Genomic DNA, 13,341 nt, shown 5'->3' with positions numbered 1-13,341 from the left:
CAATCTGTCACACATTTTGTGGTCTGCTTTGCGGGTGCAACCATATTAACATATGATAATGAGGAAGTCCACGATTTGGGAACTCAATAACATGCATAAATGATATTAAAAATAAAAAAAATTAAAAAACAAACATGTTAAATGCATAAAAGACTATTGTTAAATTTAAATTTATTTAGGAATAATGAATGTGTGTCATGCAAACTTAAAAATTCATGCCAAACCTCCAATGCATTTCCCGAAGTAGTTCTTTTTCTTTATAAGGTCTAGGAGTTGATCAAGTTTCAGCTTAAACACTCTAGCTATCACACCGGGTTTGTTAGCTACATCCACTCCGGGAAGATATTCCATCATTTGTTTAATTTCCGGCCATTGAGTGTTACATGTCATTGTCAAGAATAATGATGGATGTCCAATCGTACGACAAATAGCCAAAGAATCTTTGAAATACTGGTTCATGTACCGTTGAGAACCTGTATGGGTTGCTGGTAATATGACATTCTTACCAATGTTTCTAGGATTTGTATCACCTTTAGTAAGAGAATCACGAATAGACCTGTACAAATCTGAACGAATGGTGCTTTGGTGGTTTCTAATCCAGTCCAATCTGTATTGTTCTACTGCAGCAAATGCGTTGACAACAAATTATTGCCAAAGACAACCACCAAGATGTAGATTCATTCCTAAAACAGCATAAATAGTATAACGTATGAGATAAAAATTTCCTGGATTTAACATGAATAAAAATGTAACGGATAATACCTTCATTAGGACGTATCATAAGCTTATAGGAATAGTATTCCCTCATTGTGACAGTAGTTCGGTGTCTGGTTTCGTCAGGATGTTGATCATTAACCGATTCAGCAGGCATGTTCTGCTTCTTGTTCTTCAACGGTATATTGAGATGGAATCCATCATCACCATACGGAAAAAGTAACGGATACTGCAGAGACATGAAGTGCTTGCATGTTTCAAAAACTCTCTTAAGAAATTTTTGCTTTGTCTCAACTACAATGTCTCTGAATGGACATGTATCATCACTGTCACCAACAATTAACGCAGCTACTTCATTGGATGGTCCAACCTGATTTTTTCTGCCGGATGCAGATTTTGAAGATACCAGAATCAAACTAAAATCACCTGTATCCGGAATATTAAGGCGATCATGTGCATAATGGAATCCTTCAGAGAGCTTATTATTCTCATCCAACATCTTTAATTGTCCTTCGACGATCTCTGGATCAAGATAATCAGATCCAGGGACCGCGTCCATTCGATTATGTATTTCATTGTCAATATCATACACATAGAGCTGAGCAAACTTTGGTGATTGTCCTTCCTTCGGTCTAAGACTTCCAATAAGATGATAATTTTGACCTTTCAGCTTAAAACAATACAGACCTCCTCCATTGTTGATTTTACGATCTATTTTACCTCCAAGTGAGGTAAATTGAAATAAGGAGTTGTATGTCCTTATATTTTTCAAGAAATGAGTAGTCTTTTCAGATCCAGAAAGCAAATAGTAGAGGAAAGGAGGAGGAGGACGTTCTTTAGTAAGTTCAACCTGACCATTTTTATAGCAAATTGAGAATGTAGGTGGACTGTTTTTATTTGATTTGTTGTTCCTCTCTTCATTCCACATCCTTGCTTTACATTTTCCACATATTTTTTATTGTGGTCCAAGATCCATGTATCCTTTCCAAAAATCTGTAAAAATATTTAAAAAGGTTAGTATATGTTTTCGTCAATTTCTTTCTGGAAAGTGGATAGGTGAATTAATTGAATTTCCATATACCTAAATCCTCATCTATATATTCATCGTTACAGTCTGATGAATATTCTCCTTGGCTTTCAGTTGCATCAAGTTCATCATCTGTAAAAACATTCAGGATGTAAAATTATCAACATTCATCTTTCATGGATGTTTCCCAAATTATCCGAAGAATATTCAATCTGTGAATGTGACATTACCAGTTACATATTGCTCATATTTCGGCATATCTTCCAGTACTACATCACTTGCATTATTGAAAGCATCCATCAGATTTAATCTTCTTGCAGAGGTTCCTTCTGTACCAAACATTCACTTCGAGAAAAATTGCCGAAAAAACAAATATCATGCTAGAATAAATGCCTTTAAAAGTAAAAAGATATTCAGACATAACTAACCTTCATTACGGGGAAACCATTCTGCAGACAATTTTAAATTTAACAATATCAATATAAAAATAATGAAAGAACTACAGATAAAATAATTAATATATTAATATTGAAAACGACCTGGTAGTGGAATACCAAGATCCTCAGTCTCTGGATTTGTAATTGATATTGTATTTCGTCGTTCTCTTTTCTTAGCCATGGTAGAATTTTCAGTAATGCGAGCATCAATCTGCGCCTTTTTGTCTTTACTGTGTAACTTTGACGGGGATTGTAAATTCTTACCAAAATGAACCAGATCGTTCTTATTTAAGTTTGGATTATTGCTTGGTATTATCCTAGATGCAGGGAGCTTAAACATACTGTGTTTCTTAGCCATTGTTGGCCTATTCTGTAATATTCGAGCTACTGGACTTTGTTGCAAAACTTGACAAACATGGATTGAAAAAGTTAAATGTACTACTACTAACTATCCGAAAGTTATAAAGTTTTTGAAAATTAATAGTTATACCTGAAGACGCTGACTGTTTAGGACTATATGGATTAGCCGATGAGTTTATGCGCGTCAATCCAGATTGAGGTGTTAAATCAAATAAATTAAGCCTTCGCTGTGATGGTGTAGTAGTAACTGCAGGATTATTTGCATGACGTTGAAAACCTAATATACAAATATTGTCAAACATGCATGAACGGGCAAGATATATGTTGGCAAAAAAAATGCAAGTGAATGGAATACTATATTTACCTTTTTTAATTGATGCTCAAACATTGGGGTCTGCATTCTCATCAAGTGAACGTTGACTGAACAATTTAGATTGTTCAGAAGATTGTAGAGTTTTTGTACTCAAAGCTGAAAATATGCTCAAAATATTTTGTTAGTTTGATTTGTGAATTAATCTAGGTTAGTTGCATTAATACGTTTAAAAAATGGCAGACCTTTAGGAGTGGACGAAGGAGACAATGGTCCAGGACATATCCGCTTATGACCTATTGTAAACAAATTTGCTAATAAACTATTGTAATTCAGGATTAGTTGCAGTACTATCTTTTTAAAAAAATGCATACCTTTAGGCGTTGAAGAAGGAGACAATGGGCCAGGACAGAACCGCTTATGACCTATAAATGTGAGGAAATATCATTTGCTTAAATTAAAATTTTAAACGTCTACATCGTTAAACTTACCTGATGACGATTCATGGCTGACATGTCCTTCCTTTAGAGAATGTGTCAACTCAGTTGTTACAGAGCTGTATATTAAACTTGATGAATCATGGTTATTTTGTGACTGATAATTCTTATTGGCATGCAAAAGTTTTTCATCCAAGCCTGTAAAAAACATTGATCATAATGCTGTGTATTTTACAGTCTACAGAAATAACAACGCAATACCCAAGCCTTTTGATGAAAACGTTTGAGACAACTGGATTTGATTTTTTTTAATACCTAGAAAAGTATAAAATGGCTTAGATCATTAAGGTGAATACGCTTAAAAGATATACATAACACATACCTAAACCAGAAGACCGTGACTGTGAATTCATATTGGCAGGAAAAAAGCGTTCATCCAAGACTATAATTTTTTTTTGATAAGAATGCAGGCTAGGTTTACATGCTAGTGAAACAAACAAAAAATACCCAAACCTTTCGATGCAGACGTTTGAGATATCTGGCCAAGAGGTTGTCTTTTATTACCTACCAAAACAAAACATGAATTAGATCATTAAGATGACTACATTTAAAAGACACACATTACACATACCTAAACCGGAAAATAGTGACTGTGAATTCTTATTGGCATGCAAAAAGCGTTCATCCAAGCCTACAAATAATATTGATCATAATGCAGTATATTTTACATGCTATCTTGAAACAAATAAAAAATACCCAAACCTTTCGATGAAGACGTTTGAGACAACTGGCCAAGAGGTTGTCTTTTATTACCTACCAAACAAAACATAATTAGATCATTAAGATTACTATGCAAGACATATATAAAAATATACCTAAATCAGAAGAACCATTAATATTGTGATTGTGTTTCTCAAGAACCGTAGAATCATTAGCAGAGTTTTCTTTACCAACTGAATATGTAAACATCTGTCCGGTTCTTTTTCTCCTACTACCTACATCAGTTCATGCCATTAACAATTTCAAAATACGTGATCGAAATCCTGGTAACGAAGAAGGAGATAAAACAGTATCATTAGATGCATATAAAGTGTTACCTTTCTGTGAAGAAGAAGGAGCCAAAGGACCATTGTTAGGCCATTTCTGTGCATTCAGACTATTTTCTTCATTCATGGCAAGAAGGAGATGGCAAGAATGAGATCAAATTCGTGTAACTGATTCCTTGTTAACTGAGATGTTGATTGTATACATTTGAATTCAAATTTTTAAGTTTACAGTTGATTGAAACATTTTTTTAATTTGAATTTTAAATTTACTTCATTTAAGGAGTAATGATAGGCTTCATAACAATATTTGATCTGATATTCCAAATATAAATATGGGTTTTATCCATGAAGTTGGACTATCCAACTTTCAACCCAAAAGTGTGTAAAAATAGTTAAGATGGGTCACCCATTAAAAGTTGGACTATCCATAATATAAGTGATTTTACCAAAATAGCCAAAATCTAGTATAACTTTTTTTTAGGAGGAGGGTATTTGGTGTAATTTGTTTTTTTCTTTGCTAGCAAAGTTTAGGAATATATTGAAAGTTGATACTCCCTTCGTCCAAAAAAATATCTCATGTTTTAATTTTTTACACTATTCATGGTAAGCGATTTACTACTAATTTACGTCTAATCTATAAGATCAAATATTGTCATGAGTGATCTTGTCGAATTCGTACTTATGAGTACTTTAATACAATGAAGTTTTTATATTTAATACTAATACGAAACTAAAGATATTAACAATCAAAAGTGCGCATTGACAAACGTGTCCAACACAAAAGGCAAAAGTATTTAAAGATATAGGGAGTAGTTGATAATACGTGCGAAACACGGGTCCGAGACTAAAAATATCGAATTAATATTTATAGAGAATTATTCATAATCTGTGCGAAACATGAATTAAAATTAATATATTAATATCAAATATTAAATTAGTACTTGCAAAAATAGTTATGAGGTTGAAAAGAATCAAATGAGTTATGAAATTTTCCACTATAATTCTAATTTTGCATTGTTTTAATTGATGTAAAAATCTAACATATTAGTTTTATTTTTGTGAAACGAATTATATCTCTATCTTACGAACCAAATATCTGTTCTTTAGATAATTTAATATTAATTAATATTATTTGATAATTATCTCATAATTAGCCTTTTCAATATAGTTTATTTAATATTACCTAATTATTGATAAAAATTAATTTATAAATTAAAAGTAGATAGATGTTATTAAACTTAATTTACTAGTACTTAATATAATCTAAATACAACCCATAAATTTGTTATTGTTAAAATATGTTTTTTAATTTTAATTAAATAAACGTTATGATGGACAGTAAAAAAAATACGATCGTTAAATCAATAATTTTCAGTTTAAAAGTTAATAAATTTTACTAAAGTCATTTGTTATTACTTAATTATTTTTAAAATTATACTACTGAAAGTAAAGTTACAATAACCCGTGCGTAGCACGGGCCCGAAATTAAAAATAATAATTTCACATTATTATTTGCATACAACTGAAACTCATAATCCATGCAAAATACAGATATAAATATAATAGGTAAAATGTTGTTAAAATATGTAGTTAAAAAATCAAAGTTAAGTGTAACTCTAAAATTTCACCGTATAGTTCTAGTTATGCATGAACCTAATTATTTACTTATACAAATCTGACATTTTAACTTACTAATACGATGATTTTAAAGTAAACTGACAATTGGATGTTCAACAACAAATAAAAATTGAAGGAAAATAAAATTTACAAAGTGAAGAAGTTAATTTTTGTCGGTTGAGATTTTATTACATAAAATTTTAAAAATAGTTGTAGAATTTTTTTAGTGAGTACCAAGATTTAGGACCTAAACATGGTTTCGCTTATTAGTATAGATAGTTGATACTCCCTCCGTCCCAAAAAAAATCTCATATTTTGATTTTTTACACTATTCATGGTAAGCGATTGTATTAATTTACGTCTAATCTATAAGATCAAATATAGTCACGAGTGATCTTGTCGTATTCGTATTTATGAGTACTTTAATACAATGAAGTTTTTATATTTAATACTAATACGAAATTAAAGATATTGACAATCAAAAGTGTGCATTGGCAAACGTGTCCAACACAAAAGGGAAAAATATTTAGGGACATAGGGAGTAGTTGATAACCCGTGCGAAACACGGGCCCGAGACTAAAAATATCGAATTAATATTTGTAGAGAATTATTCATAATCCGTGCGAAACACGAATTAAAATTAATATATTAATATCAAATATTAAATTGGTACTTGCAAAAATATTTATGTGGTTAAAAAGAATCAAACCAGTTATGAAATTTTCCACTATAATTCTAGTTTTCATTGTTTTACTTGATATAGAAATCTAACATATTAGTTTTATTTTTGTAAAACGAATTGTATCTCTATCTTACGAACCAAATATCTGTTCTTTAAATAATTTAATATTAATTAATATTATTTGATAATTCTCTCATAATTAGCCTTTTCAATATAGTTGATTTAATATTACCTAATTATCGATAAAAATTAATTTACAAATTAAAAGTAAATAGATGTTATTAAACTTAATTTACTATTACTTAATATAATCTAAATACAGCCCATAAATTTGTTATTGTTAAAATATGTTTTTTTAATTTTAAGTAATTAAACGTTGTGATGGACAGTAAAAAAATACGATCGTTAAATAAATAATTTTCAGTTTAAAAGTTAATAAATTTTACTAAAGTCATTTGCTATTACTTAATTATTTTTAAAATAATACTACTGAAAATAAAGTTTACAGTAACTCGTGCGAAGCACGGGCCCGTGTTAGTAGTTACTTTGCGGTTAGTAGTTTTTTAAAATAAAAGTAAATATGTGTTATTTCACTTAATTTAGCGTAGGTTAATAAATTTTTAATATAATTTATAAATAAATAAAATTTACAGAGATATAAGTCAATTCTTGTGAGTAATTTACTTAGTAGTTTGTAAAGAAAATAAAATTTACAAAGAGTGGAAGTCGATTTGTGTTAAAAACAAAAACAAAGTTTATAGAGAATAGAAGTCAACTTATTTCCGTAAGTACCGAAATTTGGTACTTTGATATTTTTATCATCAAATTATACATGGTGAGTATATATTGATCTATTGCTCTCAGTCTCTGCTATGATATTCAACTTTTTCTGTACAAATTTCATTTCTTTATAGTCCTTACAGCTGTTTCATACAGATTTTTCAGCTAAAGGCTTGGATATATAGCTGATCACTCTACATATATAAGCAACTATAAGTTGACTTCGAACATCAGATATTTAAATTAAGCATGGAGTGGAACATGAACTATGTCATTTGGTCCGCCTTGATAAATTTTATTTCACTTGTTTGGCACCTGAGGAGAAAGAATAGTGACAGAAGTGCTAAGCTCCCTCCTGGTCCTAGGGGATGGCCAATTTTTAGTAATCTTTTCAATCTTGGAAATTTTCCCCACAGGAGTCTAGCAGCACTAAGACAAGAATATGGTCCTGTTGTGTGGTTAAATCTTGGTTTACTCAAGACCATGGTGTTTCTTTCTGCTGGTGCAGCAGAAGAGTTTTTCAAAAACCATGATTGTTGGGTTTTAAGCCTAAAACCAAGTTTCCTCACTTTCACTCTTTGTCGCACATTGATAAGGAGAAAGGGACACCCACCTTTCTCCCATATAAATAACCCCCATCCCCTTCATTTCTAATTACACATTTCTTTTCTTTCTCCTTTTATATAGATGCTAGATAGTCCGAGTTTAGCTTGCTTTCAGGAAGTGTCGAGATAGAAGGTCCACGTGCCTAAACTATCCCTTAGGATATTTGGGTTGGCTGCAGCCATCGGAGGTGGTCCCGCTGCAGCAGGAGAAGACCTTTGGCACTGTCCGGGGTTAAGAGGGAGAGAAGGAAAGGTTTTCGTAAAATAGTGATAGGGGGAGGTTTTGAGGGAAACACTTCAGTGAGTGCGGGATATACATAATAGATATGCTAGTAGACTGAATTTGAGTATAGAATTCAGGCTCGCATATCCAGATATTGTAATCTCTGTTATCTAGTGAAGTTGTTGTGGATGTAGGCTTGCCGAACCACATTAAAATCTCTTGTCTCTTTTACTATATTGTTGATTTGTTGTTTTCATTATCATCATAATATTTGTGGGTCTGAGCACACGGGTATACAAAAACGTTTCTGCAGACGCCGGGAATCGGGGTAGATTCCCAACAAATGGCATCGAGAGCTGGTTGAGGTCGGCTTAAATAATTGGTGCCAAAGGAAAGTCGTGAAGAAAACTGGTTCTCTAATTGGCACCGGAAGAGCTCCCATTGTTTCTTACACTTACCTGGCCAATTGATTTAGCTGGTTAACTTGTTTTGTGTGTGCAAGGGAAGATCATGGCAAATATTGGAGGGTTCAGGGTGGATCAGTTTGATGGTAAAGAAAATTTTACTCTTTGGTAGAGAAGAGTAATGGATATCCTAACCCAACAAAAGCAAGCAAGGGCTTTGAAGGGAAAAGAGGGAAACCAGCAAAGATGAGCGATGAAGATTGGGAGGATATTGAGTCGCAATGCATGAGTACCATCAGACTATGTATTGCAGATAACATTATTAATAATGTTGTGGATGAAAGCACTCTGAAAGAGTTGTGGTCAAAGTTGGAGATTCTGTATCTCGTGAAGAACTTGACTACAAACTTAAATCTGAAACGCGAGTTGTACCGGCTGAGGATGGCAGCCTATGGCAATATTATTGAGCACATGAATGTGTTTAATGGTATTGTTGATAAACTTCAAAAGGTTGATGTGATTATGGAGGAAGAAGATAAGGCCCTTATTCTTCTTACTTCGCTTTCGGAGTCACTCGATAATTTGGTCACTACCATTTTGTACGGAAAGGACACCGTAAAGATGGAGGAGGTTCAGGCAGCACTTTTGTCCAATACTAGCAGAAAGAACCCGGAGTGTGACAGGAACGACGTGACAGTTTTGGCTTTGCAAAGTCAAAATAATAGAGGAAGAGGTACTGTGAGGGGATCTGCCAATAGCAGGGGTAAATACAAATACAGTGAAAGGGACAAGCAGTGCTTTGGTTGCAAGGAGTGGGGTCATATTAGGCCGAATTGTCCGCTTAATAAGAGGAACCTGGATGCATCATTGACTGTGGTTACTCTCGATTATGAAGATATTTGCACCGTATTCAATCGAGACACTAGTTTTCCAGGGGAATGGATATTAGACTCAGGGTCATCTTACCATATATGTTCCGAGAGAGAGCATTTTGAGGAATTCCATGAAACAAAGAATGAAACAGTTTCTTTGGTTGATGGGTCTACTTGTGAGATGAAGGGGATTGGAATAGTGAAAATTAAAATGTTCGATGGAGCAATTCATAATTTTGGCGGGGTAAGATATGTTCCTAAGTTGAGGAAGAATCTAATATCTATCGGCCAGTTAGCTTCAGAAGGCTACAGATGTTCTAGTGGGGGGAGCTATGGAAATCGAAAGAGACCGTATGGTTCAGATGAAAGGAGAGCTACGTGGGGGAATATATCGTCTGGTTAGTATGGAGCTAGACCGTAATAGAACTTCGAAAATCTGGTTATCTCGTGCACGAGAGAAGAGTGACTTAAAAGATACCTTGTAAAACGTTTAATGAATAGTAACCCTGACGGACGGGAAAAAACTTTTGAGCCCACACTATGTAATGCATGAGAAAAGGAGTTTCAGAGTTAATATTATGATTATATGTACCAAATGAGTGTATGTAAATGCTATTAGTTTTCGAAGAAAACGAACTTTGAAAAACGACCGTATTTAGGACTCATCGAGGATTACGGGAATCACAATATAATTACAAGATTAAAACCCTACGGATTTATATTCAAGTATGATAATTCAAAATATAAGGAATAAATAAGAAAGGAATTACGTCGCGAATTATTTTACGAGTAAGTATTACGAAAACGCTTAAGCGACTGAGCGAACGCGTAAATGATTAAATAAACGTAACGTACTAACTAACCATGGTAAGAAAGTAACCATTGATACTTAATCAAATAGTGAGCTAACCATAGGATGATCAAGCAAGCTAGCCAAATAGTGTGCTAAGGAAGCTAACACATGTAGTTTAGCTTGTAAGCTAGCAAGCTACTTGGATTTGTCCCCAAGATTTGCAACAAGGAATAAACCTAGGATTATATACTAGGAAGAATAAAAATCAAGTGAAAGATATCACCACCCCATTTCCTAGAAGCAACCAAGAGAAGCAAGCATAAACCCCCCAGCCCTTCATTCTTCCATTCGGCTTTTCAAGAAAGAAGGGAGGAATTCAAATTCAAATCTCAAAATCTAGCCATGGTAAAATCATCCTATTAATTCTCAAGCTTCCTAACAATCAAACTAAGGTAAGAAAATTCTTTCATCTCTTTTTATCAAAGTTTGATGGGTGAAATAAAATCAAGAAAGTCACTAGTGAATAGTATGGATAGTAACTCCTCTTTGGAATCTTGATTTCCATGGTGGTTTTAGGTTCCAAAAATCATACCAAGCACTTCCAAGACTCCACCATACACAAGAACATATCTCAAGCTTTCAAGAAAGGTAAAAATCTTTGGCCCAACTTTATTTAAGATTCATTTTCAAGCTCCATTTAGTATGTAGTTATAAACCTAGTTTTAGAAGTGGTAGTGATGAAATCTTGATATTTAGTTAATTAGATTTAAGGTTGATTGTTGTTGCCTCAAGAACATGATGTTCTTGAGAGGAGTTTGTGTGTTGATGATGAAATGATGATTGTTGGTGGTTGTGTTAAGAGTTAGGGCGTAAACGAGACCCCGATCGTTAACGTAATACCGTTTAAAAAAAAATCGTAACTTTAAGTTTCTGCAGAAAGTCCCGGAGATGTAAACTGTAGTTTCTTGAAAAATAACCCTTGTTTATGATAAAAACTGTTATAAGGATCGTTTAGGCGCTTGAATCCCTTGATTCCGATTTACGGATCAAAAGTTATGGTCGTTTTACTAAAAGTGATTTACGCGACAAAAACTGCTATGAATTACGAACTTTGAAAATATAAAGGATCGACTTAATAGTGTTCATAAATCATGAAATTTTTACAGAGAGTAACATATTGAGTTTCCTAACTGCCATAAAAATTTCAAGTAAAAATTATGATTGTTCAGTTTTATAAAAATATCGGAGCCGAGGACGCGCGATTAGAAAATGTAGAATCCATAAGCGGAGCCGACGACGAAAATGAAAATGAACCTAAGATACTTAGAAAAATAAAGCGACCATGATATGAATAATGACTTAAAGGAATAATAAGGGTAATACAAGTTGAGAGGGTGCATAATAAGTAGCACAAGAGTACGAGTCGCCGTAAATTAGAACGGGACCTAACGAAGCGAATTGTGTTTATGGGTATAGATTTCCGAGCGGAACCTAGACCATCCTCCACCTCGAGATACCCAGGAAAGTTTATAAACCCAACTCCATTTTACTGTTGTGTTGTGAAAGGATTGTTTTACTATCATTGTATAAATACCATGCTTGCCATAATACGTAGTTGTTGAATTTTCGCATAATGTAGCGATGTTGTACGATAAGTATATATCGTAAAATATTTAATTCCGCTTTAAGCGTGACGTATGATTATAAGACCGAGAGTCGGTCGGGATTTTAAGATGAAAACCCGGGATTCATTCCGGTGATATTATAGGATGATTACAAGTCCATAATAGTACGTTTTAAAGGGACTTAACGTCCACTTACGAAACATTAAAAATACCTCGAACTTTTATTAAAACAATTTCCCAACGATCATATTACCTCAACTATATTTTTTGTTCGAATAATAAATACTATATACCTATTACTTTATTACGGGAGAAGTATACTCCAACGATCATGTATTTTAAACCCGATTATACATGAAAGATTATTAACTACGTAGACATAAACTAGTTGAGGAATATTATTTTAAATATTCTTTTAGAGAGTAAACTCATTCGAGGTTTATTTATTTATCGATTATTATTAATTAATTATTATTCATAAAGGGTTTATTATTAATTTAAAAATCATAGATCCTGATTTAAAATATACTTCTTGATTTCAGAAAATCATTCGAATAATTTCAGATCGTCGGTGAATATTATCCCGACTTATTTAATATTTTGAATATAGTTTCAAGGAGAAACTTTCCCCCTTTATTTAATTATCTGTTGACAACGGTCAACTCACATCCTTAGTACTTCCTCCGAAAATCTCGGAAGTATATATATACATATATACACTTATATCTTAGTGAGATAAGCTGTTTTTATCAACAAGCAAAACGCTCGGGGAACTTCAATGTGGTTCGAGTTCTCGAGATTGATAGAATCCTTTTAAAAGGACAAGGGAGGGGTAGACTCTGGTACTATGTGTGCTAGATGGACTACCAAAGGTACCGCATGCGAAGGTACTCTATGTACTCAGGAACTTGTGAAGTATGTGTATACCCAAAAATGGGACAAGTAGCCCGAATGCGGCAAGGGTGATAACCGCGATACGAAGGTGTCATCCTTCCACTAGTAGAAAAGGTTACAATTATCGTATTACGAATGATCATCGTATACGGTGGCTCCAATGAGTGTCCTAATTTCTTCCAATTGGAATTGTGATGCAATACCGTAACCCAAGCCTAGGTGTTGGGTTTCCTATTAAGGTATTCGCAGGATAATAAAATCCCTTAAAGAACTGTTTTCATAAAAAGGTGTGTATCACCAAGGGAAAACTATTTTCGAATAAAACATAATTATCATATATGATGTTTTACGTAGGTTATCATACAGTCATTTTCATACTGTACATTATTATGCTGGGCATTATAGCTTACACTTGTTTTCTTAAATTGACACAACACAACAGTGAATCAAGATGCCTGCCATGAGAACCACAGCTAGGAAACGGGTAGGAAAAGGCCAGTTGTTCCATAGACTGT

At 33.3% G+C, this 13,341-nt stretch overlaps 1 protein-coding gene and 1 pseudogene across 1 annotated transcript; one reads left to right on the top strand and one right to left on the bottom strand.

Annotated features, from left to right (window-relative positions):
- Positions 1-213: 213 nt before the first annotated feature.
- On the bottom strand, positions 214-1,642 carry LOC141680632 (uncharacterized). Its single transcript, XM_074486806.1, has 2 exons — positions 763-1,642; positions 214-620 (listed from the first exon to the last, which is right to left on the bottom strand). The coding sequence occupies exons 1-2, from the start codon at positions 1,640-1,642 to the stop codon at positions 214-216; spliced, it is 1,287 nt and encodes a 428-aa protein (XP_074342907.1).
- A 6,017-nt stretch (positions 1,643-7,659) lies between these two features.
- Positions 7,660-13,341, top strand: part of LOC141676916 (cytochrome P450 76A2-like) — a 29,170-nt pseudogene continuing 23,488 nt past the window's right edge.

This window comes from Apium graveolens, chromosome 8 (assembly GCF_009905375.1).
Source record: "Apium graveolens cultivar Ventura chromosome 8, ASM990537v1, whole genome shotgun sequence".
Lineage (NCBI taxonomy): Eukaryota > Viridiplantae > Streptophyta > Magnoliopsida > Apiales > Apiaceae > Apium > Apium graveolens.
The sequence above is the reverse complement of the archived record's forward strand: the minus strand, read 5'-3'. Positions and strand labels throughout refer to the sequence as shown.